Below are 24,837 nucleotides of genomic sequence, written 5' to 3'. Positions count from 1 at the left end.
TGTCTGATGGTAAGTTTTATCTCACAGTGTATTAACAGTATAAGTAATAAAAGTGTAATTCCTGGAGCAAATGATGCGTAGCATAAAAAAAAATCAAAAAAAAAAACCCCAGTCTCCTCATGGTGGTATAAGACACCTTAGTGCATGAACGGAATAATTGAAACTAAAGAAGGTTTGGTGTGAAGGGTTAAACATTTGCAGTAACTAGGAAATTCAGTTTTGCAGTATGCTAGGGGGAATTTATTATTTTTTTCAGTTTAGTAGCGAGGCTGAAAGAGTGTGCCTAGAATCAGGGGAAACCTTTTTTGCAATGTCCTGAGAGGAAGAACTGTCATCCACAATCATCTTCGGTATCTGCAATTACACAGAGGAAAAAGAAGTGAGCACACAGACACCTAGAGAATTGCTCTCTCTTACAAAGGATGCATATTTAGCATGCACCTATTCTTATATCTAACACAGTACATACTCTTACATATATGCTGAGCGAAATACTGACATGACAGACAAACCCATTATATTCACTACAGATTACTTAGAAGGTAAAGTGGATGAGATTAGAGATAACAATATCCAATATTAAAATATATATAGCTCAAATAAACAACCATAATTGACAAAGCATGTTACACTCTGTCACATGTATGTCATGTAAAAATGAGGTATTGCCTCTTGTCTGTGTTTTTACACATCAGGACATAATTAACAATCATCTTGTCCTCAACTACTCCTAAAATGTGATAAACCTCATCTGACAACATGCCATAATAGATTTTACTGTCATTATTTGTTCAACGTAAAAGAAGCTTTGTGCGGAAAAGTATGTATGTACTTACTACCTCCATATAAAGAAGGTAATCTGAGCCAGGTGCTGCTAATGAAGCGAACTTCATTATTTGGTCTTCAGGAAATGCTACCAGCTCTGCTGAAAGAAGATCCTTTGGCAGTCGGGTCACACAAGCGGTGTAATGGTTAGCATTACCGACTCACAGCACAGAGGTTGTGGGTTCGATTCCCAATACGGCCCTAACTCTAGGGGGTATATTTACTAAAGTGAGAGTTTTGAGAAGTGGAGATGTTGCCCATAGCAATTAGATTCTAGCTAATATCTTCCAGAAGGTGCTAGTTAAATGTTAAGTAGAATCTGATTGGTTGCTATGGGCAACATCTCCACTTCTCAAAACTCTCACTTTAGTAAATATACCCCTAAGCTTGTTTAAGACCTGAAGAAAAAGCAGAGGTTTAGGTTTCAGGAGCAGATATTACCGATGATTGAATGAATCTGGAAGTCAGACTTGCTAGCGCTGATTCCTGCAGTTAATGTAGACATAAATAGACACATGTACAATAATAGCAGCTCAAGTCTCCTCTCAGGTACTCTGATGCCCCCAAAAACTGGGTATCGCACAAGGTAAGGGGGCAAACCAAGCAATGGAACACCACAAGGTCAGGTCAAACACAGTAGTAGGAAACCAAGGTACGCAAGACACAGGCCCTCATTCAGAGCCGTACGCTCTGAGCAGAGCGCACGCTCTGAATGAGGTATGCGCTCTGCTCAGAGCGTACGGCTCTGAATGAGGGCCGGGCTCCATTTTCATGGAGCGTCCTCCTGGACGCTCGTATAGCTGTGGGTCACCACCCACAGGCTATACGAGCGTGCTTTGTGATGGCCGCGATGGTCGAGACCATCGCGACCATCGAAATTGCGAGCCGGAGCCTGCGGTTGAGGTGAGTGATTTTGGCTCTATCAGAGCCAAAATCACTCCCACTGACATCACTCGTGATGGGCCGGCTTCTGACGGGAGGCGTTCCCGTGGGAACACCCCCGTCAGGAAGGCACGCCCCCGGCACGCCCACCAAAGGGGGCGTGCTGTCAATCAACATTGACAGCACGCCCCCTTTGATCGGACACAACGAGCGAAGGACTTTCCTTCGCTCGTCGCGTCTGGCGCATGCGCACGACGGAGCTCCCTCCGTCGTGCGCATGCTCAGTGCATAACATCGACCCACTTGCGAGCGGACAGCCGCTCGCGAGTGGGTCTGAATCAGGCCCACAGACAGCAGCAAAAACAGAAGGCTCAAGGCCACATATTAAGACTGAGACAGGACCAGGACAAAGAAACACTTAGATATGGATATCTCCCTCTACACATCTAAAAGGAGCCTAACAGTTCCTTTGGACTGCACTACCACCTCTATGCTGACGATACCCAAATTTACTTCTCTTCCTCTGCCTTCTCCCATGTCACCTCTTATCTCATCTCATATTGAATGGCACCTCACTTCCAGAAAGTCTATATTTAAAAAACTGAACTTCTCTTTCCTCTAGGCAAGAAGCCCCCTAGTCCCAACATTTTCCTCTTTGTTGGGAACGGAGCAGATTCTGAATTTGGGAGCAAAGCATAAAAAGCATAAAAAAGGACAAAACCGTGCTGCACTGCAGATGGGGCAGATTTAAATGTTCAGAGTTATTTAAAGTTGAGAGGGAGGTATCTAATCACAAATCTAAATCCCAGTGTAAAAAAATTTGAGTTATGGTAGACTTACCTTGATAACTCGTTTTCTTTGAGGTCCATAGGGTACATAGGGATACTATGGGGTAATGTGGTTGGAGAGATCCAGGCACCAAACAGTTAAAGCTTTCAGCTCCCAGGATGCACTGGGCCATCCTCCATATATACCCCACCCCTAGCCAAATGCCTTCAGTTGCGTAACCAAGCCTCAAGGCAGGAGAAGGAAAGAGGAGAAGGAAGAACAATTGTACACTAGAAACACTCTCAAACAAGATGAGGGAATCTGTGCCCGAAAGAAAAATAACCCAGGTGCGTCATAGTGGGTGCCCTGTGGACCCTATGGACCTCGAAGAAAGAGAATCAAGGTAAGTCTACCATAACTCCAATTTTCTTCTTCAGGGTCCATAGGGTCCATGGGGATGTCCTAAAACAGTTCCCCTAAGGTGGGGACGCTACTGAGCAGAAAGGAGAACTCATCGCCCAAAGGAAGCATTCTGAGAGGCAAAAGTATCAAAGGTGTAGAACCCAAACAAAGTGTGGACAGAAGACCACATGGCTGCCTTACACGACTGTTCAGCAGAGGCACCACGATTAAATGCCCATGATGGCCCTACAGACCGAGTAGAATATGCGGTCACCGTGCTTGGGACAGGGAGATCAGCCTATGTGTACACCTGAGAGATAGTCATGCATAGCCATCTCGCCAGAATCACAGAGCTGGAAAAACCCTTGGCTCTTAAGATGAAAGATTCAAGAGCCACACCATCAAAGCCAGACGAGGTAAGTCCGGATGTCGGCAGGGACCCTGCATTAGCAGATCCTGCCACAGAGGTAGAGGATACGGACTGTCTATGGACAGATTCTGTATGTCGGTGAACCAATGACGTCTGGGCAAAGTCTGAGCCACCAGTATTACTGTTCCGCCTTCCTGCTTGAATTTCCTGAGAACTCTTGGGAGGAGGGAAATCGTGGCAAAAATAGATACACCAGCTTGAAGTCCCATCTTACTGCCAGTGCGTCCATGAATGCTGCCAATTGGTCTCTGGACCTGGACCTGTACCTTGTGGTTGTGACGTGACACCATGAGATCTACTTTTGGTAGACCCCACTTGTTTACCAGGAGCTGAAACACTCCCGGATGGAGAGCCCACTCTCCGGTGTGTCCTGAGGACTTACAGTAGGAAGTCTGCGCCCCAATTGAGAACTCCGGGTATGAATATTGCAGAGATGGCCGGAAGATGATGTTCTGCTCAAGTCAGAATGCTTGTCTCTTCCTTCACTGCTGCAAGACTTTGCAGGTCTCCTTGATGATTGAGGTAGGCTACTGTAGTTACGTTGTCGGATTGGATCTGGACCGGCCTGCCCTGGAGCAGGCCCTGTGCCATGATCAGTGCATGTATACTGGTCGCAGTTCCAGAATGTTTATTGGCAGATGACTTTCCCGATTTGTCCATCTTCCCTGAAAGGTGTGATGACCGGTCATTGCCCCACATCCGCGAAGGCTGGCGTCTGTGGTGAGAAGCACTCAATTTGCTATCTAGAATGGATGCCCTTTTTTCAGATGGTCCTTTTTCAGCCACCACAGGAAGGAGAGGCGAACCTCCGGAGTGAGAAGAATCCTCTGGGACCTTATTAGATGATACTGTCCGTTCCACCTGGAGAGAATCAATCTTTGCAGAGGCCTGGAATGGAACGGAGCCTACCCCACCATGTCGAAGGTGGATACCATTGATCCCAGGACCTGCATTGCTATAGAATGGATACACTTCCTTGCAATAGGTTTGCGTATCCGCAATGATAGGGCTGTAATCTTGTCCTCTGGCAGAAACACCCTTTGTGCCTGAGAATCCAGAAATGCTCCCACATGTATCATCTGCTCTTTTGCAAGAAGAGATGATTTTTTCCAATTGATGATCCAGCCGTACCTTTATAGACAGGCAATTGTCAATTGAACATGGTGTTGCAATACAACTGGAGTCTGTGCCAATATCAGAAGGTCATCCAGATATGGAAGTATTCTGATACCATGATGCCTTAGGTAAGCCGTCATGACTGCCATAATTTTGGTAAATACCTGAGAGGCTGTCGACAGACCAAAAGGCAGTGCCTGAATTTGGTAATTTTGCTGCAGAACGGCAAACCGTAGAAATCCTTGATGGGATGACGTAATGGGAACATGTAGATACGCATCCTGAATGTTCAGGGAAACCATAAAATCCCAGGCTCCATTGCCAAAATAAGTGACCGGAGAGTTTCCATACGAAACTTGGGAATATGGATAAACCTGTTGAGGGTTTTGAGGTTCAGAATAGGGCGAAAAGCCCCATTTGGTTTCTGAACCAAAAAAGAGATTGGAATAATAACCCCTTCCCTGTTGTGACACAGGGACCGGGATTATTACCCCTGCCTGCAGTAGAGATTGAATAGCCTCCTGAAGGGCCAAAACCCTGACCACATCTGATGGGGGATCTGTGCAAAAAAACTAAAGTAGATGATGCCTCCTGAAAGTGAGGGCATACCCCTGAGAGACCACTTCTCGGATCCAGGCATCTGTTGTTCTTTGACGCCAATAATCCACAAATTGAAGAAGTCGGCCTCCCATCCTGGGATCCCCCAGGAGGAGGCCCGCCCTGTCAGGCCGAAGGTTTGTCGCCCTGTTCAGAAACTGGACGTTTTGTCGGCTCGACCTCCTAGTTTATCGCCTTGCTGTCTTCCGAAAACTAGCGGATTTGGAGAAAGAGTATTCCTTAGGTTTTACTGTAGGCGTTGATGGCAATCCTGCTGATTTTTAAGCTGCCAGAGTAGAAATTATCTGGTCTAACTCTGCTCCAAAGAGTATCCTTCCCTGGAAAGGTAAAGTTTCTAGAGCCTTATTTGATTCTGCATCAGCCTTCCAGGGACTTAACCGAATGGCCCTACGTGCTGCTACTGAAGCTGATGATGCTTTGGAAGCTAAAATTCCAGCATCCACTGCAGCTCTTCTCAAATAGGAAGCTGCTTCCTGTATATGGGAGATAAACATCATCTGTTCTCTGGTAGCCATTGGTAGAGAATCTTCCAATGCCCCTGTCCATTCTTCAACAGCTCTAGCTACCCAAGCTCCAACCATAGCTGGACGGTTAACTGCTCCAGAAGCTGACATTCTTCAATCTTTCTGTCTGTAGCGTACTTCAGAGATGATGCCGATTAAATGGGCAATGTAGCAATTTTAACAAAGTGCAATACTTAGCACATGCAGTGGCTGGGAAAGGATACAATGATGTTAATATGTTATTGACAAAAAAACATTTATTCGGGATACCCCATGCCTCCTCGGTAAGGTCAGTGAGCTGCTCAGATATAAGAATCTCCGTTTTGACCCCCTTTCGGTGGTGATTAAACAATGGAGCCTTCTTATTAGGGGCTGGTTCATCATCCTAAATATCTAGGACTGATTTAACCGCCTTCACCAAAGAAGGAACATCCACTGTGTATGGAAGGTCTTCCTCTCCCGACCTAGACTCTGGAGAAGAACCCTGAATCTGATTTCTCTGATGATGCATCTGAACCCATAAACTGAGCAGATCGTCTGCGGTTAGGTGCCTTAGTAATAACCTTCTTGTTTTCAACATTTGAAGGCCCCATACTCTAGAGTGGCCGTAAACATTCCCCCAAGAAGGATGCATAGGAGGTATAAACATATCATACTGTGAACACCCCATAAAAGAAGGCATTGTGGGAGAAGCCATGCGATCCACAAACTGCTTCATTACCTGAGACAAAGATGATACCCAAGTAGGCTCTTGTATATTGGACTGATGTCCTGTGAGGACAAACTTGTCATACAGGATTTACATGAAATCAGCACAGGAGCCTCTACGTCCCAACCCAGACGCAGGAAACCTTATTGAAGGACTGCGTCTGGGTCCGAGCTGCCGGGGGAGCACCTACCTCTCCTAAGCTGCATCAACCAGCCGGTTACGCTGGCCTCATGGCAGCAGATGTGTGTCTGCTGCCGATCCCTGGCGTCAGACGATAAGGCCCCGGTGGTCTAGTGAGGACGCGGACAATCCCGGGCCCTGACTGCAGTGGCTTCTGATGCGTCTCTGACACCAGAAGCAAGGAGTGCTGCGCGCGATTCCCCATAAGCGTGGAATCGCCTTACCTGTCATCTCCGTGCGACCGGTTGCAGTCCAGGTCCCAGCATCGCTGCAAGCAAGCTAAGCAGAGACCCGCTGACATCACCAGCACAATTACTGATGTTTTGGCCTGGCAGAGGTAGATGGAGTCGCATTATCTGCGTCTTAATACAGGCGCTGAGTACTGCTGACACAAACATAAGAAATAAAAGCTAAGGACTGCACGAGCAGTTGCATGTTACAAAAAGGTGTGTCTTGATCCTGCCGCACCAAACGAACAACTGAAGGACTGTGGCTAGGGGTGGGGTATATATAGAGGAGGACCCAGTGCATCCTTGGAGCTGAAAGCTTTAACTGTTTGGTGCCTGGATCTCTCCAACCACATTACCCCATGGTATCCCTGTGGATCCCTATGGACCCTGAAGAAGAAACACCTATTTATGGGTTACATGTAAAAGCTGCCAGTATTTACCCTGCATGAAAAAATATAAGTGTATATGCACCCTTTGCATTGCAACATGGTTTGTCCAGGTGGAAAGTTAATTGCTTTTTTTGCTTTACTCCCAACTCAGAATCAGCCCCAATTTCATAATCTCCTCGGCTCTGAAAGTTCAATGTCAAGGTATCACTCGACAGATTTCCAGAATCTGGCCGTTCCTCACCCTGGAAGCTACTAAAACTCTCATTTATGTCCTCATCATTTCTCACCTTCTTAATTCCCTCCTTGCCCATCCTCAATTCTCCTGGCCACCTCATTTTCCTCTCTCATCGCTCTACCTCTGCTGCCACTACCTTCCTGTCCCTCCCTCCCTTTGCTCTGCTAATGATTGCTACCTCTCCTTTTCCCTGATCACCACTTACCAGCCTCACATTCAGGGCAGTCTGTGCCCTCTTCTCCCATTGTGTCCACCCATATCCCCATAGATTGTGTGCTCATTTCAGCAGGATCATCTCCCTTTTGTCTTTCTTTTTACATAATTATGTTAATTGCTCATTGTAATTATGCAGCTATGTCTGTACTTCTGTATCTTGCTGTCAATTTATATCCTTTTGTACAGTGCTACAGAACCCTTGTGGTGCCTTATATATAAAAGATGACAATAATATAAGGTACAAAATGAGTCAGCAATCTCTAGTTTTTGAGCAGAAGAAAGAGACAGGTAACACAATACAACATGGGGAGAGACATACCACAACAGGATGTAGTTATAATCCCGACTGTCGGGATGCCGGCATGGGACACCCGACACCAGTCAGAATCCCAGGGTTGGTATACTTACGTGGTTGTGTCGGGATTGTAACCCAGTCAGGATGCCGGCATCAGGATTTTGAGGGCCGGCATCCCGTACCCAAACCGCCACAACACATGCTCCAATAGCCGGCACGTCTGGCTAAAGCACAGAAGTAGACATTTACATTTTGCTGCCCATCAGTGTGATAAGGGTTACAAGGCCATATACAAAACTATTTCAAGTCAATTATTATACGGTGAAAAAGACCACTAACATATGCAGAATATGAATACAATTATCTATGTCCCCCGGACTGTGTCACAAGCAATTTATAAGTTTACTATCAGATCAAAGATGGCTTTCATGAAAAAATGGTCAGGAGAATCACCTTTTCGGCCAAGAAACATTGCAGTATGGCATGGGTTTGCACAATAAGGAAACAAAATGGAACTGAGCATCATGGAGAACAGTCACTTTGCAGCCCAAGGAGATGGGAGCCTTGCAATAGCCTTCGTCCACTTTATTGTATTTGTATTCTAGAGGACATCTGTACGACAAGCTGTTGGGTCATGCAACACCACAATGATCCTAAGCACACCAGCAAATTGACAATTGAATGGCTGATAAATAAAATAATAAAAGCTTTGGAATGGCCAAAGTCCACATCTGAACCCAAAGTAGACTATGGCAGGGCCTTAATAGAACTGTGCATAATAAATGCGCTCAAACATCAATATACAATTTAGAAGACTGATAAACTCAAACAATTACTACTTTGACTTAATGTTTCTGTAGGTGATCCTAAAAGCTACTGAATTATGAAATCTACTTATTATTTCATGCATAGCTATCCATATTGACTTTCTCTTGTCCAATAAAATATGACAAACCAAAATCTGTTACGTGCCCTTTGCAACATGAGATTAGATCAGTTAGATTTTAGGACTTTGCGTGGACAAGGTGAATGGTAAGTATAACATGACTTGAAAAAGGTTTTACTTTCTTTTCACAAGACTTTAGAAAGGCCAGCATATTAGCAGGGAAGGAATAGTGGGCCTGATTCATTACGGATCGCTACTGCGATCGCGGCACCGATTACGCACACAGATCTGCTGTGAAAATATGGTAATGAATGCCATCGCACAGCCAGCAGAGACGCCCACTACCGCTATCTCACATCCGTAACACCTTGCAGACCTGCATATACATCGAGAACATCGGACCCTCACACACAATAGCAGGTCAGATCTTACTAAGAAATTGCTAACCTCGTTACACGCAGTGAGTACACAAGCTGCGTATGCCATTGCAGTGGCTAATTTATGCACGCCCAGGTAACGGCGTTGCAACGAACAGGCACACCTGCGTTTCTCCGACCACTCCCCTGTCACCACCCCCAAACGCTGACTACCTGTCACTCACTCTGCGATGGCTTTGTATCACTGTGAGTGATTGCAGAGTAATCGCACTGCTAATTCACGCAGGCGCACTGCGATACATACGCATGCGCAGTCCGCAACAATCGTCCATCTGCGTACGCTATCGCAATAGCGATCCATGCTGAATCAGGCCCAGTAATCGTAGTGATTTAATTTGTCTATGAGACCTCTAGAATCATGGCTGCCATCTGAATTCAAAGAATTTAACCATTAACATTAGTTGTTTATATTTTATGTTACTTCCTAGTTATTAATAAACATATAGACCATTTGGATTGTACAACATTTTATCAATTCAGAATACAGATTTACAAAGCAGAAAACCTTAGGGTAACGTTTGAGCTACTCACGGTAGGAACTGGCTGAGTCACTGATGCTAAAAATAATCAACACACAGAAGAAAAGAAAATAAGCATTTGTGGGGCTACAATGCAAATCTTACAAAGGAAGGGAAAGCAAAGCAGTAAGGTATATTAACATGTAGACTGCAAAAGGTTAAACATAAAACAAATAGTGAAATATTAACAGTGTACTTCACTACAGGGATCCCTGTCTCCCCTATGGCCCTCCTTCCCTCTCACCACAACAGTATACTCACAGCTCACAGACTCTGCTCCTGGAGCAGTCGCCTGCTAAGAGAAAAATTGAAGCATTACTCGTGCACTCAGGTACTTGCCATTAAGAGAAGCCACAACCTGCTTTAGACATACTGTATGGGTGCTCAATGTATCACTATTCATATCTTCAGTCACATGAGAAACAAGTAATGGCCAATTTAGCACTATATACTTACTCATATAATTTGCAAAGGAAATTAACAAGTCTATAATGATACTCATAAACTTCATATAAAATGTTAGGAGATAAGTATACATGTTATCCAATGAAAAGTGAAAAAGTGAAGAATGCATGAGAAACACAGTGGCATCATTATCCAATAGGCGTCTTTCATCTACCTCTAATCAATACCCCAACATATGCAGATAAAGGATTTGAACAATATAGGTCGTAGCATACAACAGATCTCAAAACTTAGTAATATTTCTGATTCTACCTAGTATATTTCAAATTGTTCTCATCACATATCTTGAATGTATGACATATCCTTACTGCATACCTCCCAACATTTGCTGAAGGCTAATCGGGATAGCCGTGTGTCGAAGGCGCGCTCCCAAAAAGGGGCGTGACCAATACGTAAAGGGGCGTGGCCGACACATAAAGGGGCGTGGTCTAGCGGCATGCCCCTTTTGCATCACTAAGAGGCGTGCCCAGCATCTCTGAGATGCTGGGCTGCCCCTGGGCTTCCCAAAGTACCGTGAATAGATGCTGTGCGCATGCACACAGTATCTATTCTCGCTCTGCATACACGCTGCTCTGCTATGCAGAGCAGCAGTGTATGCTTCCCCCAACTGCCCCCCCACCGCGGGACACTGCGGCCCGCGGGTGGGACAGCGGGACAGTCCCAAAAAACGGGACTGTCCCGCTGAATGCGGGACAGTTGGGAGGTATGTTACTGTTGAAATCATACTCCACCCAAAATTAAAACATTAGCTTTGGGTGGGATTAGGTGACTTAAAATAAAATGCAAATATCCATTTACTGGTGCCTGGTGGATACAGCGATTCAGCAGGTTCCCGCCATGCATTTAACAGTATGCACATAAGAAAATCTCTCCTGCTCCGATGGATTTTGTTTGGGTTGACAAAGCACCTCCTTCTGTGAACTTCCAGGCATGGAGGAAGGGTTTTGACAATCACAAAGAAACATAAATTACATGTGTCCAGGTATGCAATCACCACATCCACCAAGCACTTATAAGTAAAGCTTAATAAAAAGGCATTTCATTTTAGGTCACCTAATGCTGGCCATACACATACGTGCGATTTTATGTTGGTAAGATGTGTTGCACGATTGCCCTTGAAATTCTTCCCTTGAAATTCTCCATACGATGTGGTCAAATAGTGTACGATTGATCGTTACAATCATACGATAAGATGCATACATGTGTATCACATTGTACACAATAGATCATAATCTTACGGTTTTGCAGTAAGATCTACGATCCAGCTATACGGCTCCGGGACGCACATCGGCATCATAAACACACAGAATCAACACACGATGTGCACGACTGATCGTTACGATTCATCGAAATTGTCCACATTGTGTACAAAAAAATAAAAATCGCACCGTGTATGTCCTGCTTTAGTCTTGCATGGTATTGGCCCCTAATGTCTGAGCATATAAAGTGATACTTGCTATGGAGTGAAGAACAAGAGAGACTGCTGGTAATCCCAGCAAGTCCTTCTGTTGTGCTTAGTGAAAGACATCAACAATTGAAAAAAAAAAGTGACATTTTTAAATACAGAAGGAATAAAACTAGTTGTTTAGAGAAGTCCATGATATCAGGTTGTGTTATTCCAGTGTGGGCTATCAAACCAAAGTGTGATGCTGCAAGTTGGTGAGTAGAGTTTAATGAATGCAGAAAGATAAACCAAACAAGCACAACAGTCCCCTTTTTGCCTTTTAGAGCAAACTAAATAATAATAATAATAATAATAATAATGATCATAATAATAATTAATATTAATAAAACAAAAAATGGATGTGCCACCAAAGTTGTGTTTGAAACGGACTACTCATTTTCTGATGTGATCATATGTCTAGATCCGTGTTTCCCAAACTCATTCCTCAGGGAGCACTAAAACAGTGCATGTTTTCTAGGTCTCCTCACATAATCACAAGTGAAATAATTAGCTCCACCCTTGTTTTTAAAATGTGCCAGAGAGTAATGAATACACCTTCGCACCAACTAGGAAAAATGAAAACCATGCACTGTTAGTGCTCCTTGAGGAATGAGTTTGGGAAACACTGGTCCCTGAATGGCCAGATTGAAGGCTGATATGAACACACACAGCAAGCCCACATATGACCATATCAGAAGTGACCCCACACAAAAGCCCCTTGGTATACCAATGACACATGCAGACACCCTTATGATTGCCTCATGATTCACAGAGGGAAGGTACTTCCCAGAACTGTAACACTGCAGGCGGTACAGACTGTCACAGTCTACATCTGCAGCAAGCCAGGTTAGTTGTAAAGTCCACGAATAACACTTTGTAATGTAAGAAATGCAAACCACTTATCCTTACTAACCATTATCTTTATGATTAATTAGTAAAAAGTATGTTTCTGGACAATGTGTCTACTCACCAACCGCTGGTCAATTCAGAACTTGTAAATCCCCTTTTTTACCTCCATGTCATATCCATTATCTTAGCAGAAAGATAGGTATCACATGGGTTGGGTACGGGATCCCGGGATCAATTCAGAGAATGAATGAGAATTGAACTATTACAGTGTTGGATTATTCATATCCAGAAAGACTTATGCTAAGTCTACCAAACACACCTATGCCTTAGCACATATGTTCATATGACTTTAGGGATGGTTCATACAGGTGTCTTTGCCCAATATAGGTTCATGGACAAGAAACATATTAAAAAGAAGGCAGACAGGTAGTCATGGGGCTGAACACATGTTAAAATCCCGCATGTTGATTTTTACACTGTGGGTCTGCAGCAAATGATTATAAATCATAGAGAAGAACAGGAACATTTTATAATAGTGTTCCTTCCAGTAAAACATAGTCTTATAATTAGCGGACATATTATTAAATAGGTTAAAGTTACATTAAAAATGATGTTTTATGTTACTATGTTTATTAGCTTTATGTTTCTCCATTCAGCACATAACAATTGTTTGCAGACTATACTCTTAAAACTGCTGTATTGTGTTTATTACCTATTTAGAAATGGAATAGTAGGGACCACATGTCTGATAAATGTATTTCCTGCTGTCAGCTGCAAAGCATTTATGGTAAAATACCAATGGAATATCAGTCTTACATAAAATACTCTTTACTTATCTTATTTAATGAACTTCCGCAGAAGCTTTTGTATGGACTTAAACATGACTTGACTTGAAACTGGTTGCCCTATACAAAGGCTACCAGTTTCTTTTAAATGAAACCTGTACTAACAAATAGAAAAATATTTTCCTAAAGTGTCCCACTCTCTAGCCAGAGCCCCGACAGCTGCTACATTCCGCATATTTTCATGGGTCGCCACTGGTTCTGTGATCCAGAGCTGGCAATCAATACAGCTCACTATCTTTAAACAGCTGCAGGGGGGAAGGCGAGCAGGTAGACCAGTCACAGGACAAAATCCCTCTGGCTAAGTGTCAGTGGCACCTTAGGAAATATTGGTTAGTGCAGCTTTAACACTGAAAAAAATTTCCCATATCTTAACTGAAAATACTGACCGTACTAGTACTGTTTGTTACCGTGGGTAGCATCATGGCTGGCATCAAAGGAGGCACCAAACTTGGGATCTTTGGGGAAAATAAAATTAAACAAATAGCGAATGAACTACTGTAATTGGAAAACACACCAGAGTCAATACCATAAGAGAACGAAAGATGAGGGAGCTATAGATGTAGGTAATTATTACTCAGAAGTAAATACCAAGAATATTAGACCAGTTAAAGTCACCTCATACATGGTATTATTATCATCATCCATTATTTATATGGCGCCACAAGGGTACCGCAGCGCCTCACAAAGTACATTAACAAATGAGCAAACTCGTAAAACAGTGACTTACAGTACAAAACAATACAGAATAATAAGAGTTTATAAACATTGCTGCAGCGATCATAACACTCAAAAAAGCAGCAGGGCGTCAGCTACCAAGTGTTAAGTGCCCTTGTGGAGAGTTTTGAGTAGATGATCGTATGAGTGAGGGAAGGAAAAGCACTGTGTTTTATAAATTAGGTACTAGAAGAAACCAAATCAGTTAGAAAATCTTGCCTAGTAATTTTACACATTCTAAACTAATATTAACCACAAAATGAAAGGAATATATCTAGATCACAAATGAGATAAAAAAAAAAAGATAAAGGCAAATAATTATAGGGGCTTTATATTCATGTGCATAACAGGAATACTAGACATGAAACACACCCTCTAAGTAGTCTGCTCCCTTCACCTACCAACAGTGGAGCAACCAGTTAGTTGGTTGGACTAATGCCCATGAGAATGCATCCAGTCAATTCTCTAGGAGACAATGACATTTTTGAAACACAAAGTGCATCAATAACACTACAGATTTCTAGTGAATTGATATGAGATACAAGGCATTACTTTGAGTTTATTTAGTTATAAATATTCTGTCAACATTCCTTCAATACTGTAACAAGATTAGGAAACATATCATGATACAATAGTGTCATCCAGTCTTATATCCCTCTCTATTGATTATTTTATATATATATATATATATATATATATATATATATATATATATATATATATATATATAATAAAGTCCCCCCTGTTCGTTTGGGCTAATCTCTTGAAGCACTGAATGGGTTTTGATGGGGTGTATGAACGAGAGCCGAGCAGTGACGATTTTATTGAAGCAAATTCACAGTAAACAATCTTGCACTAAGCATCTGGCCAGGGTGCTGAAACTGCAAAAGGCAGTGAGAGCCAATCAGAGATAGCAATGTGCCTGTTGCTTAGCAGCAGCCTAGAGAGAGGAGGGAGTCAGGGACTGAGCAGGGTCACGCCTGAAGCATTCAAGCACAAAAGAAAAAGGATGAAATGTCATAGGTGGTGCACTGGTTGTTAAAACGTAACATTTATTGTTATAGAATTAATATCCAATATGCAAAGAAGGAAAGCGAAAATTGATTAAAAATATATAGATGTGTCACAAAGATAAAGAAAATGGTGATTAAAAACTGATTGCGGCGCAAGTGTCTGCCTCTGTTATGTCTCAAAAAATAGCTGATATAGTATTTATATTCACACCTGTTTGGTATTATCAGAATTCAGCTAAATAATTAGTGTGTTTGTGCAACTGTAGAGAAATTGATACAAACTTAGAATTCTCTGTCTGTTATAAGATCAGATATGGAAGATCCTATATAGTCTCCAGGTTTCTGCTTATCTAGCAGATATAGATCGGATGTATAAATAAAGGCCGTTTGGGCACATAAATCTCTGCCCTAAAACGGATTACACATGCACAAACAACACATATAGATCGTGTTTTCTATATTAGGACATGAGGTCAGATCACATGCACCGCTACCGACGCGGCGTATCGCTACACTGGTTTTGTCAAGATCTATATGTGGTGTCTGTGCATGTGGATCCCAACTTAGGGCAGGGATTACTATACCTGAATTGCTGTATGATTGATTCTGAATAGTAACGTCACTCATACATAGAGTGCCTTATCTGCATATTTCCCAGCATACATGCCAGGATAGAAGAACTCTCTCTAACTAACTGTGAGAGGGTTTGCGAATGCACTATTATCACTGTGAATTATTATTCCAAAATATCTCTATAACCAAATAAAGGAACAATATGTCTCATTAAGATAGTTTTTCAGTGGCACAACATAATTGTTTCAGCACATTGTTAAAACTACTCCCTGAGAAATTATCACTACTGGATGTAAAAGAACAATATATACTCTGATAAACTGTATAAATATATCTATCAATATTATCAATTTTAAGTCAACCCATGGTCTGCTAGATAAGCAGAAACCTGGAGACTATATAGGATCTTCCATATCTGATCTTATAACAGACAGAGAATTCTAAGTTTGTATCAATTTCTCTACAGTTGCACAAACACACTAATTATTTAGCTGAATTCTGATAATACCAAACAGGTGTGAATATAAGTACTATATCAGCTATTTTTTGAGACATAACAGAGGCAGACACTTGCGCCGCAATCAGTTTTTAATCACCATTTTCTTTATCTTTGTGACACATCTATATATTTTTAATCAATTTTCGCTTTCCTTCTTTGCATATTGGATATTAATTCTATAACAATAAATGTTACGTTTTAACAACCAGTGCACCACCTATGACATTTCATCCTTTTTCTTTTGTGCTTGAATACTATATAGATGTCTGTGGTAGCACCCCTCAGTTATATTATTTGATTCCTATGGTATAGAATATGAGGGTTTATGTTTTCTCTCTTTTTTAAGAGGAAATATAGTTTTTCTTGTGCGACTGTAATTGCATAACTGGTCACGCCTGAAGCAGACAGAGTTAGAGAGAGCCTCCAACGAATGCATGAAGAAGCCCTGATGCAGATACAGTAGCCAGGAAGGAGCCAGGGGAGGCATAGCTACAGAAAAAAAAAAAAAATTATCAGAACACCATCAAATGATTTTCATTCGATGATGGCAAAACACTACCATTGGAAAAGAAACATCAGTGGTAAGTAACCATCGGATTCCAAAGTCCATCCCTACACTAAACCTGCAGACCGACTCCTCCACAGCGTGATGTTCCTGCTCAGCCACATGCCCTCGGTGAACAGGAGGCACCTCCCATGGAAGTCAGCATTGTTCTCGGACAGGGGCACAACAGGAAACCCAAGAAATAGAGACTACATTGTGCAAAGAGGACATTTCTCATCGCCATGTTCGGCAGCTGGGGAGGGGAGTGCATGGAGACTGCGGAAATATGCACAGGGTGCCCCAGCCCTAGAGACATACTGCTGATGCAGCTTACGGTAGCTGCAATACAAATCTCTCATCCATGATCCTCCTGCCCTTCCCAGCACATCCCAGGGTCAGGGCCCCAGCCAGCTGCAGGGCAGCAGCAGTGGGGGTTGTGATGACACTGGTGAGATGCAGCTGGCAGGAGTGAGAAGTAGGGCGTTGCGATGAGATGCAGGGGACTGTGGTGACATGGCGTAGGTTATGAGATACAGGGTGTTTTGGCGAGATGAAATTGCTACCATGAGAAGCCGGGATGGGTCACTAGTCTAACATATAATGAAATCTTGCTTAGTATTACTAGATCAAAACTTTTGGACAAAGTGTCACTTGCTCAAGTAAGCCTCTTAAACTGGGTACACATTTGTCGAAAATTTGTTAATTCGACAAACGATATATCGTGAGTGCATTGGCGGGGGTGTGCACCAGATACGTCGTTCACAGACATATCAAATCGGACCTGCAGCATGTCCAGACGACTCGCCGACTACACATACACTTGCTGCAGAGACCGCCGGCACTGACATCACAACTGGGCAAATGAAAATGCCCATCCAGTTGTGATATCAGGTCAGACATATCGAGTGGCCGATTGGTAAACTATACACACGTACCAATCGGTCACTCTGCTGACCGATCCATCATCTAAATGTATACCCAGCATTAGGTTTGCAGATGTACAGTGCATCCGGAAAGTATTCACAGCGCGTCACTTTTTCCACATTTTGTTATGTTACAGCCTTAATTCAAAATTGAATAAATTCATTTTTGTCTTCAAAATTCTACACACAATACCCCATAATGACAACGTGTACATTTTTTTTTTAGATTTTTGTAAATTTAATTAAAAAAAACCCACTAAGAAATCACATGTACATAAGTATTCACGGCCTTTGCAATGAAGCTCAAAATTGAGCTCAGATGCATCCTGTTTCCATTGATCATCCTTGAGATGTTCCTACAGCTTAATTGGAGTCCACCTGTGATAAAATTCAGTTGATTGGACATGATTTTGAAAGGAATACACCTGTCTATATAAGGTCCCACACTTGACAGTGCATGTCAGAGCACAAACCAAGCAAGGAATTGTCTCTAGATCTCCGAGACAGGATTGTCTCCAGGCACAAATCTGGGGAAGGGTACAGAAAAATATCTGCTGCTTTGAAGGTCCCAATGAGCACAGTGGCCTCCATCATCCATAAATGAAAGAAGTTTGGAACCATCAGAACTCTTCCTAGAGTTGGCTGTCCGTCTAAACTGAGCGATCGGGGGAGAAGGGCCCTAGTCAGGAATGTGGCCAAGAACCCGATGGTCAGAGCTACAGCATTCCTCTGTGGAGAGACAAGAACCTTCCAGAAGGACAACCATCTCTGCATACAATCCACCAATCAGGCCTGTATGGTAGAGTGGCCAGACGGAAGCCACTCCTTAGTAAAAAGGGCATGGCAACCCACCTGGAGTTTGCCAAAATGCACCTGAAGGACTCTCAGACCATGAGAGACAAAGATTGAACTCTTTGGCATGAATGCCAGGCGTTCTGTTTGGAGGAAACCAGGCACCTCTCATCACCAGGCCAATACCATCCCTACAGTGAAGCATGGTGGTGGCAGCATCATGCTGTTGGGATGTTTTTCAGTTGCAGGAACTGGGAGACTAGTCAGGATAGAGGGAAATATGAATGCAGCAATGTACAGAGACATCCTGGATGAAAACCTGCTCCAGAGCGCTCTTGACCTCAGACTGGGGCAACGGTTAATCTTTCAGCAGGACAACGACCCTAAGCACACAGCCAAGATATCAAAGGAGTGGCTTCAGGACAACTCTGTGAATGTCCTTGAGTGGCTCAGCCAGAGCCCAGACTTGAATCCGATTGAACATCTCTGGAGAGATCTGACAATGACTCTGTACCGACGCTTCCCATCCAACCTGATGGAGCTTGAGAGGTGCTGCAAAGAGGAATGGGCGAAACTGTCCAAAGATAGGTGTGCCAAGCTTGTGGCATCATATTCAAAAAGACTTGAGGCTGTAATTGCTGCCAAAAGTGCATCAACAAAGTATTGAGCAAAGGCTGTGAATACTTATGTACATGTAATTTCTTAGGTATTTCTTTTTTCATTAAATTAGCAAAAATCTCAAAAAAACTTTTTACATGTTGTCATTATGGGGCATTGTGTGTAGAATTTTGAGGAGAAAAATGAATTTATTCCATTTGTAATAAGGCTGTAACATAACAAAATGTGGAAAAAGTGACGCGCTGTGAATACTTTCCGGATGCACTGTATATGGATCATACAAACAAGTATTTTTGAAGAATGTCTTTTGAAAACTTTAACAATTTAAAAGACTTGAGCAAAAAACAAATATTTATTAGGTGATATCTAAAAATAAATAATGACAGGGATGATGTTTCTGTGAGGAATGGAACACAGTGGTGACTTTATAGCAGTAACAAATTTACGACAATAGATCGCAGTTCACAAATTGCAGGGAATGAGGAAGGCCACAGAAGAAATTCACTTTTTACATTTTTTTAAATCTTATCTTCATTTCTTTTAGTTTCAGAAGCAACCAGCAGTGTTTCTATAGTCAGTCACAAGCTATTTGCATATACATAGCTGAGATTCAGCACCTAAAAGACATCTAATCATGTTGAATTAAAAACATGACTATTTTAACAGAGCAGCATCACATTATGTAGTGGAGAGGTTGCCAACAGTGAGGTTCATGTTTCAGGACAAATACTTAGTGATTGCGGCAGCAATACCTTTCAACTTACAAGAACATTTTCTTAAGGGAGGGCTGTCTGTATGTTATGGCATAGGTCAGGAGGTAGCCATCCCTGGTCCTCGTGAGCTACCAACAGTGCATATTTTCCAGGTCTCCTCACAGAATCACAAGAATCACAAGTGAAATATTTAGTTTCACCTGTGGATCTTTTCAAATGTGTTAGTGAGTAATGAATACACCTGTGCACCAGCTAGGTGATCTGGATAACGTGAACTGTTGGTAGCTCTCGAGGACCGAGGTTGGCTACCCCTGGCATAGGTAATTCAATGAAGTACTAAATCATCTCAGCCACCCCTTTGTTCTTCGTTCGATAATGAGTTAAGTTTTATGAGGTTGGTAATCAGAAACATTAATCTTTTTTTAAATATCAAAAATACTATTTTTTTTAGAAGGAAGAGATAAAGTAAAGTAAGGAGAAAAATAAATAAACAGATAATGAATGCATCATCCATATAAAACATGAGAACAATCTGTGCAGCAAATACTTGGACAAGGCACATACAGAGCACATGAACTACATAAACTGTACACAGTGTATGATGTTATGAAATTAAATATAGAATATCCCAAAGTATCATCATCCCAGAAACTGATACATCTCGCCAAAAAGATGTGTCTGTATAAATATGAAGGCAGATGTAGCATCCACTGGTGGGGTATATACTTTTTGAATAGAAGTTAAAACTCTGCAATTTTTGCAAATATATTCAATGTATTTAAATATCAGATTTTACATTTGAACATGTGTAACCAAATTTATATACTGTAGATTAATGAACCTAGGTGGTGATAGTGAGCCACTGCTTCTATGTGGGGATTGAGGGATCTTCCCACACAAGTTAAAAAAGGGGGTCTTCCCACACCTTAGGGCTGCCAGAGATTACAACCCAGGTGGGGTTGTGGAAGCCAAGCAGGCCAGTGGGCCTGGAAGCCAAGCAGGCCAGTGGGCCTGGAAGCCAAGCAGGCCAGTGGGCCTGGAAGCCAAGCAGGCCAGTGGGCCTGGAAGCCAAGCACAGACCTTCAAGAAGCAGACAGGACTGAGACTTTACGTGCAGTTTTGGCAACCAAGCCAGGCCCGGAGGCCAGTGTCCATACCTGCAAGAAGCAGGGAGGACTCTGAGACTGTGTGAAGTTTGCAGACTAGCTTCCCTGTTAGATAGGGTTGAAGAAGTGAGGTAGTGCCCTGGTTGTTTGTTTATTTTCTGTTTGCTTTGTGCTGACAGCAGTAAAGCCTCCTTTATTTGTTTAACCCGAACAACCTGCGTGGTGACCTTATTTTGAGCATCTAGGGCCCGATTAAGGCTTGGGAATAGAGCAAGTAAGAGCAAGTAACTGTGCAAACCATGTTGCTCTGCAGGTGGGGCAGATGTAAAATGTGCAGAGAAATTTAGATTTAGGAGACGTGTGTCCAAACGGCCATCTAAATTGCAGTGTAAAAATAAAGCTGTCCAGCAATTTTGGGGTATATGAAAAAGCAGCCAGTATTTACCCCACATGCACAAAAATAAAATTTAAAAAAATGTCCCCCCCCCCCCCCCCCCCCCGCCAAGCCGAACCAGCCTGTAACAAGTGGGGAGGGATGGGGTGGGGAAGAGTGTGATGTGCTCCAAAGTTTCTGTTGCCGGACCTTGCTCCAACCCAGCCCTGGCGATGCTGTCCGGGGATGATTCTGCTTTTCTCCATCCTACACAGCCAGCAGCAGCACTTCCAACTGTTACTACGCTGCTGCTGGGAGAGCTACTGCTGGCGACGGAGGCTGGAGATGAGCAGAATTAGTCACCACACTGCCCAAAGGGAGGCTCTGGAGTCTGCCCCCCTTGCAGGTAGGACCTGTGCTGCAGTTGTTGCCTCATGGAGGTGTGGGAGGAGGCAGCACACACACAACTGGCACAGTCAGGAGGGCATCGCTCACAAGAGGGGAAGGGCCCTCCTGTCTTAAGTGCCCCAAGCCCTTCAAAGGCTTAATCCGGCCTTGGCCAGCTTTCATTGTGTTATATAAAGTGTGACATCCCAACTTTATCTGTACCTCCACATGGGCCATCCCACACAACCCTGTGTGCCACACAGCACGGGGGTGACACTAAAAACATTAGTAAAATAGAAGGTAACTCTCCGTTCTGGTGTGGCTCTATTCTCCAATATTTTGTATGGCAGCATGACTGAAGGCAGGGTATTAGCCTGCAGCTGCCAGGGTGGCTATGGAAGCAGTACAACAAACTGTAAATGCCATCATGGCCGGGTCATGCTCTCCTTGACAATTCTCTATGCCTGCTACAATTACAGTGTAGAGGCAGAAGAGAGAGGTGAGCATCTCACAAAGTTCAACTATAATAACATATCTATATTGTTACCAAAGCATCCGCTTAAAATTAATATAGTCTAAACCAGTGGTATCCTGGTCCTCAAGAGCTACCAACGGTGCATGTTTTGCAGGTCTCCTCACAGAATCACAAGTGATATAATTAGCTCTACCTGTGGATCTTTTCAAATGTGTTAGTTAGTAATGACTGCACCTGTGCACCTGCTAGGTGGTCTGGAAAACGTGAACTGTTGGTAGCTCACGAGGACAGAGGTTGGCTACCCCTGGTCTAAACGTAAATGGTAATTCCATATCAACTGATTCAATTTACTTTCTTACCTTAGGTTTCCTAATTGTTTTTGCATTCTGTATACTAAACAAGACATCAAAGTGGACTACAAATTTTGAAGAGGAGTTCTTGCCACAGCAACCGGTCAGATTCTACTTATTTATCTAGAACCTTCTAGTAGATAATCGCTAGAATCTGATTGGTTGCTAGGGGCAACATCTCCACTTCTATAAACCTGCACTTTAGTAAATATACGATACACAAACCTATTTTTCTCAGGCCAGGATTAATATATTGTCAAAATAAAAATGTTAAGAGGCTTTAATTTGATATTTTTGACATCTTATAGCTCTGAAAAACTACATGAGCTAGAAGAAAAAAAAAAAAAAAAAACTTACTTAAGACATTCTTTTATAGTATTACGTGAGTGCAGCGATAAAAGTAAATGGTAAGGTAATTTGCATTGGGTCCCTTGACCCGAAATAACCCCATATCATTATGTACACAACATGTAAAAAAATAAAATAAAATCAACTACTAAAGGTTACCTAGGTTTCCTTAAGAAACAAATCAGAGTTCACATTGTAGACAAGTTAATTGTTCACCTATTTCAGATTGAAAATACCTTCCCCAGGAAAGGCAGGGTTGGCTGGTTTTAACCAAATGTTGTTGTTTTTTTAAAACTGTTTTTTTTTTTTATTATGCTGTGAATAGCCCAGTGTTGCGGCCCGGCGGAGGTAGATGGAGTCGCAGTATATGCGTCTTAATTCAGACGCTTAGTACTGCCAACCCAAAAACATACAATAAAATAAAACAAAAAATAAAAGCTCATGACTGCCAAAGCAGTCCCGTTACAAAGGTGCTTCTTGATCCTGCCGCACCAAACGAACAACTGAAGTTCTATGGCTAGGGGTGGGGTATATATGGAGGAGGATCCAAGGCATTTTGGGAGCTGAAGCTTTAACTGTTTGGTGCCTAGTCTCCAACCATAATATCCCCATGGTATCCTTGTGGATCCCTATGGACCCTGAAGAAAAGCCTATTATAAGGGAATCCCTGTGGTATTATTCCACATTCTTGTTGCTTGTGGTCTTCATTTGAGTGAGCTGAACCAATACAGTAAATTCACACACACAACAGAGAAACAGGGAGGATGAACCAGATCAGAGAGGCTCTAAATCTGCCTAGCATCAGATAAGACTCCACAAATTCCTCCCCTAACAATCCCATAGGACAGGAGTTTGTGGAGTCTTAATGCTTAAGACAACTTATGCTGGCCATACACTAGTGCGATTTCGTACCGATTGCCCGATTTTCGACGCGTCTTACGATGAATCGTGTCGAAATCGTGTAGTATTTAGGTAGGATACGATCCGATGCGCGCTCCAGCCGCTTTTAAAACGTATCGTATGATCAGATGTGCAGCCCATCATATCTATCGTAATCGTATGGAGATCGTGTGTGTTAAAAAGCATCAAATCGTGCTTGTGGGAGTTCAAGGGAAAACGTACAATGAATTGCATCATACTAGTGTATGGCCAGCATAACATGCTTAAGCTTAAAGGGTAAATAGCCCCAGGCAATGCAGAGAGAGACACCTCATGGTTTATTCTCCTTCATGTCTATTTCACTTCATCACCTTCAGTCCTACTGAGACGAGTGGAGGGAAAAAAAGACTTAAGCTGGCTCTCTTTGATGAGATAAAAAATCCTAATAATTCAGGATGTTAATGTTAAAAAGCATTAAAATATAGTTGATCGAGAGGTCTAATAGATAGCAATATTTCACAGTATCAATATAATATGCAAGATTAAATTTTTTTTCATTAAAGCATTAATGCAAAAAAAAAAAAAACTAACAAAAAAAAAAAAAAAAAAGGTTTTCACCATATTAAAACAATTGTTCGTTTTTCTTTCTAACCCTGACTTTGGGCGGGGTTTTACTTTCCAGGCTGGCCAAAGACATTCAATTACTGCCTGCGGTAAGCCTGCAACTAGCCCAGACAGTGCACATAACATGGATTTGTGCTCGCACCCTCCTGAGGTGCAAACAAAAATCTGTCTTAACTAGTGCTTCCGGGGCTAGTCGGCTTATCGCAGGCAGTAATTAATTAAGCTCAGGACGCTTAACCTGGGAGCTATGGATTACTGGGCCTCATCTATGTTCTTACCGCAGTAAATAATTGAATAGCTCCAGGCACTTAAACCAGGAGCTAAAACCCAGCAGTAAGTCCTACATCTAATTGAATCCCCCCCCTCCTCCCCGAGAGACAAAATATAACTTAAAAACTAAATGATTCATTGCAATTCTGGACAAAATCATACTGTGCAGTGATATATACATAATCTGCTAGCAAAGACATGAAGAAATTCACCTGAGTTAGGGGGGGTGGACCTGCCATAGGTGGAATCATAGGTGGCATCATTGCATGTGGAATTGGTGGCATTGCTGGAGGCCTCTGTCCAATTGGTGGCAACCCAATAGGTGGAAATGGAGGTGGTAACCCAGGTGGTGGCATCTATGAGGTGATACAGTAGGACAATAAAATGTACTCAC

The 24,837-nt window shown here is 42.6% G+C and overlaps 1 protein-coding gene across 9 annotated transcripts in view; it reads right to left on the bottom strand.

The window, feature by feature from the left end:
* Positions 1–24,837, bottom strand: part of PRPF40B (pre-mRNA processing factor 40B) — a 155,012-nt gene that overhangs the window by 125,360 nt on the left and 4,815 nt on the right. For 5 of the 9 annotated variants that reach the window (XM_088446345.1, XM_088446416.1, XM_088446708.1 and 2 more), the window contains exons 3-7: positions 24,656–24,799; positions 13,629–13,697; positions 9,901–9,934; positions 9,653–9,678; positions 301–354 (exon numbers count right to left, since the gene is read on the bottom strand). In XM_088446345.1, coding sequence (XP_088302471.1) covers positions 301–354; positions 9,653–9,678; positions 9,901–9,934; positions 13,629–13,697; positions 24,656–24,799 — 327 coding nt within the window. Of the gene's footprint in view, positions 1–300; positions 355–836; positions 1,062–9,652; positions 9,679–9,900; positions 9,935–13,628; positions 13,698–24,655; positions 24,800–24,837 lie in introns of those variants that run through there. The other 4 variants (XM_088446475.1, XM_088446909.1, XM_088446634.1 and 1 more) reach the window with 4 other exon arrangements.

This window comes from Taudactylus pleione, unplaced genomic scaffold (genome assembly GCF_031769625.1).
Source record: "Taudactylus pleione unplaced genomic scaffold, aTauple2 ptg000005l, whole genome shotgun sequence".
NCBI classification, from domain to species: Eukaryota; Metazoa; Chordata; class Amphibia; order Anura; family Myobatrachidae; genus Taudactylus; species Taudactylus pleione.
Note: the sequence above shows the minus strand (reverse complement) of the source record. Positions and strands in the feature narration are given on the sequence as shown.